The sequence below is a fragment of the Engraulis encrasicolus genome, chromosome 6 (assembly GCF_034702125.1).
Source record: "Engraulis encrasicolus isolate BLACKSEA-1 chromosome 6, IST_EnEncr_1.0, whole genome shotgun sequence".
NCBI lineage: Eukaryota > Metazoa > Chordata > Actinopteri > Clupeiformes > Engraulidae > Engraulis > Engraulis encrasicolus.
Window position 1 is genome coordinate 38100869 of NC_085862.1, and position 5000 is coordinate 38105868.

Consider the following 5000-nt stretch of genomic DNA (forward strand, 5'->3'; position numbering starts at 1 on the left):
ATTCATGGTTTGACTCGTGGTAATGTTGAATAAAAAAGCACAGGACAAGCTTGGGTGGCTCGGGAATGGGCTGGGTCATTAAAAACAGAATCATAAGACCGGGAACACACACACACAAAAATGGCAAGGTCTTTTGCACACATACACATGCATGTACCCATATACATGCACACGAACATGCACAGACAGACAGACAGACAGACAGACAGAGAGAGAGACAGAGAGAGAGAGAGAGAGAGAGAGAGAGAGAGAGAGAGAGAGAGAGAGAGAGAGAGAGAGAGAGAGAGAGAGACAGACACAGACACAGACACAGACACAGACACAGACACAGACACAGACACAGAGACAGAGACAGAGACAGAGAGGAAGAGAAAGAGAAAGGGAAAGAGAAAGAGAAAGAGAAAGAGAAAGAGAAAGAGAAAGAGAAAGAGAAAGAAATACACAAACAGACTGACAGACGCATGGACAGACTCTGGCCTCCAGGCTCGATGGCCTACGTACCTTTTCACGCAGCTCCTGGTTAGAGACGATGATGACGTTGGGCGGGTCTCCCACGGCGGTGGCCGCTCCTCCGATGTTGGTGAAGATGACCTCAGCAATTAGCACATGCCTGGGGTCCAGGTTCAGCACCTCACACAACCTGCCAAATCACAGCAATATCACACACACACAGCACACACACATACACACACACACACACACACACACACGCGTTCACACACACACAGACGTTCACACACACAGACGTTCACACACACACACACACACACACACACACACACACACACACACACACACACACACACACACACACACACACACACACACACACACACACACACACACATTGAAATACAAATTCAGAGTCAGACAGAAGAATGTAAACATACCCACAAGTGTGGTCACACACACATGCACATGCATGCACGCACGCACGCACGCACGCACGCACACACGCACGCACGCACGCACGCACACACGCACGCACGCACACACAGTGCAGCCCCTTAGCCTTAATTAGATTGCTACTAAGGGCACTGGGAGAGATGGGTGGGTGTGAGACAGGAGACAGAGATAAAGAGAGGTGGAAATATATATTTTTTTAAACTAATTTACAAGCTGTCACCCAAAACAGAGAGGTAGGAGACGGGTGGGTGGGCTGACAGGAACTATAGAGGTGTGGAGAGAGACAATAGGGTACCTGCCCTACTCAATGGCCAATAAGGCATTGATAGCAACATCCTCTGAAAGCAGGATGTATAGTTGTATAGAACCAAAAAGTTTTATGCAAATTTAGTTCCATAGACGCTAGAACTGCACAGTACAAACGCGACAATTGTGTGTCTCTAACTCTAAGTTCCATGCTATGGTATGAATTTTCTGTGTGCAGAATAGCCTGTCTTCATGACTTAATTTATGCAGCAATTCAGACATTTGGGTCAGTGGCAGTAGAACGTTTCCGTTGAAAATGTACCGCAGGCTTCAAACTTGGACACCTGCTCACTGCCAGGAGGCCAAACATCTCTGTTGAAGCCTGCCCACCTCCCTGAGGGAGATCCAAACCATCTTTCAACACCATAGCGACAGTATACATTGTACATTGAGTTAGACATTAAGGTAGATATTTTAAAATGTCTAAAATGTGATAAGACCACTCAGTGTTGCAATTATGATGTAATTTGTTAAAAGAAATATCAATTGGTATTTTGTGAATAAAAATAAAATGCTGTCTTTTTTTCAGAAAATTCTATCCTTACATACGACAATGAACTGTGCAAGACAGCACATTAGCTGTTAAGGCCAACCAAAATTGTAATTCTGAGGAAAATATATGCTCATTGAAAAAAATGATCCATGTCACAATCCAGTTTTTATAATATCCCATGTACTGCATGCACAGCATATACAGTGGACTGATGTCTTTACAGTTTCTTGGTTCATCACAGGACTCCAGAGTGGTTGATGCCATGTGATGTCCATTATGCAATATGGATAAATAAAAACAATCCAGTAATAAATACATAATGCATAATGCAACTGTATGAATTTACCACCGGACACAGACAGTGAGTGTCTGCTTCGTCTGATCTGCTGTGTGGGAGTACATCTAGGACAGCAAAAGTCTCATTCGATTGGCCCGGGGATTTGATGCTTAAAGTGAAAAAGCATACTCTTCTTCTAAAAATAAAGATGAATTGCCGTCAAATCAGTCCAAAGAGTTTTGCACATAATAGCACCGCTGCAATTTCTCAGTAAATTTCTGCATATCCATCAAAGACCTCAGCGGAAGGTGAAACTCACAGCCGATGTTACATCAGCCTAGCCCGAAAAAAGAGCTTTGCTTCAAAGAAACACGGTATTACAATGGGAACAATCAAGTGCGTGAGCCAGCCTGTAAGTCAAACTAATTCACACAAAGTCCTTGTTTTTATCTTCCTCTCCCCATTCATTATTTTTATTATTAGGACAGCAGGCAGGGCTGGCTGGCAATGCCACGCAGGACCCGAGGCAGACGGTACGCTAAATCCGGTGACCTAAAGGCCCTCAGCTGCCACCCCCGCCACGCCCGCCCCACTCACCTCATCAGCAGCACATGTGATGCTCAGGTGGCACCAACAAACATCCATCATGGGCACAACGCCAACCGTTTACTAAAGGTGGAGTTTACATGTCTGGAATCAGGCCCGCCGAGAAGGGGGGACAAACGGATATGTTGTCCCGGGCCCAGGGATATAGGGGGCCCAGAATTGGCTCCCAATTACATTATATGCATTGGGTTGGGGGCCCTTTCAGATTACTTTGTCCTGGGCCCAGCAAAAGCGGTCAGCTGCCCTGTCTGGAATATCCAGCTGTGGCATAGAAGAGGCTGGAAGCACGATGATCCCTGAGAAGCCCTAGCAGCCAGCGAGCGAGAAGACATGCGCTGCAGGCAGATGAAAAAGCAGTGGCTGAGCTGAACGCAGTGCAACGACTTCAAAAGAAGCCGCACTCGGCCTCTAATTGCTCGTTTTTAATTGAGCGACGTGCTCTGTATAATACTCAATGATACTTCCAGGGCTAGGGCTATGCAGAATGAGGGAGAAGGGAGAGGAGAGGAGAGGGAGAGAGAGAGAGAGAGAGAGAGAGAGAGAGAGAGAGAGAGAGAGAGAGAGAGAGAGAGAGAGAGACATACAAAGATGGAGAGATAGACATAGAGAGAAAAAGAAAGACAATGAGAGAGCAGGCGAAGGAGAGTGAGAGTGAGAGTGAGAGCGAAAACGAGATGGAGAGAGAGAGAGAGAGAGAGAGGAAGAGACAGACAGAGAGAGAGCAAGAGAGAGAGGGAGAGACCGTGAGAGAACTTTCTCTGGCTCTTTCCATTGGAGCCCTTCAGATAAAATATGCCTTCCTGGAAGTCAGCGCAGTTAATAGCCGCTTTCCACAGGCACCCTGTTTGGGATTCAGACACTTAATGGCGACCGTTACGTTGAGCCCATTTCAAACAGCTTTCATGCAGCCTGACAGACAGTTTGACGAATGACAGCTTGATGAAAGCTGACAAAGTGGCGACAGGGGCAAATTCACTGGTGGGGAAGGCGACAGAGCGGCATAAAAAGTAGCCCTCTGTCTGCATCCACCTTCACCACCACTACCTCACGCTAACACACGCACACACACACACACACACACACACACACACACACACACACACACACACACACACACACACACACACACACACACACACACACACACACACACACACACACACACACACACACAAACTCACACAAACACACACACACACTGCCATCACCACCACCACCACCGCTGCCACAACCAACCACCAGCAGCCACCATTTTGATTTTGTAGGTCAAAAGAATTAAAACTGAAAAGTGAAAAGTGGGGCCAGTTTTTTTTTTTCCCATCCAACTCCAACAGAGAGCATGGCTTGCATCGGCCATCAGCCTTGAGAAGACCAGAGGCTCTTCATTACCGCTTGAGTTCTTCACTACTGAAAAGCTGAAAAATCTTCACCACTTTACATAGTCAAGATGCGTTTCGCCTCCAGCAGAAAGTATGCAACGATGAGTTTGATGTGACTATACCTACCTACATAACCAGAGAGAACTGGCATCATGCGAACATGTGGCTTCCTCACAACAACAAAGCAAGCACATATTGTCTTACCCTATCGCAAAGGAAAGAAATCCTGGGCAGCTGCTAATTGTACCATAATGTTGCTCTCTAGCTCTTCTCAGAGCGTTCAGCACCCGAGGCAAGGGGGAGAGGGAGGTGTGTGCTGGGGCTGGGGGGTGGGGGATGGGGTTCGGGTGAAACGAGAAAAAGCAAAAGAGGAAATGAAAAGAAATGAAGCGAGAGGCGAGGGTGATGAAGTGAGGGGTCTTGGGCGAGATGGAGAGTGTAACCTCACATCTCCTCGCATCAGGCTCAAAGGCACAAACAGAGGAGAAGGGGGAATACAGTAGGGGACTTCTTCTATTGGTCGAAACGGGCTGCTTTGTCGAGATGAGCGATCGATAGGCTGTATACTAGCCCAAAGCCAAATCAACACCCTTTCCCTTAACCCTTGGAGCTACTGTGGTGCATTGTAATGGCTTGATATTGATATTTAAAGATTGTTTTGTCTTTTTCGACTTTATTTGATAGGATAGTGTGAGAGGTGGACAGGAAGCGAATTGGGAAAGAGACGGGGAAGGGTCGGCAAGGGGTCAGCTGCATGGCAGGCGACTGCCCTACCGGTTGACCACGGCAGAGCCTTGATACTGATACTTAATACTGTAGCTCAGCTTGACAGGAAGTTGATATCGACACAACAGAGGTGCAGATGAGCCTGAATTTACGACAACCCTCAGGAGCAGGGAAGCTGGCCGGGGGCAGTGAGGAGGTGGTGTTTGAGTTGGGGGTCTATTGTCCTGGGCCCAGGGGGAGAGAGTTGGGCCAGAATTGGTTCCCTATTGCATTGTACTGTATGCATTGGAGTGGAGGTGGCCCTTTC

General features: G+C 47.3%; 1 protein-coding gene across 1 annotated transcript in view; it reads right to left on the reverse strand.

Moving 5' to 3' along the window:
* The window catches only part of oca2 (oculocutaneous albinism II), a 141713-nt gene that overhangs the window by 92538 nt on the left and 44175 nt on the right, over nucleotides 1-5000 (reverse strand). The window contains exon 14 of the mRNA XM_063200223.1: nucleotides 502-640. Coding sequence (XP_063056293.1) covers nucleotides 502-640 — 139 coding nt within the window. The remainder of the gene's footprint in view (nucleotides 1-501; nucleotides 641-5000) is intronic.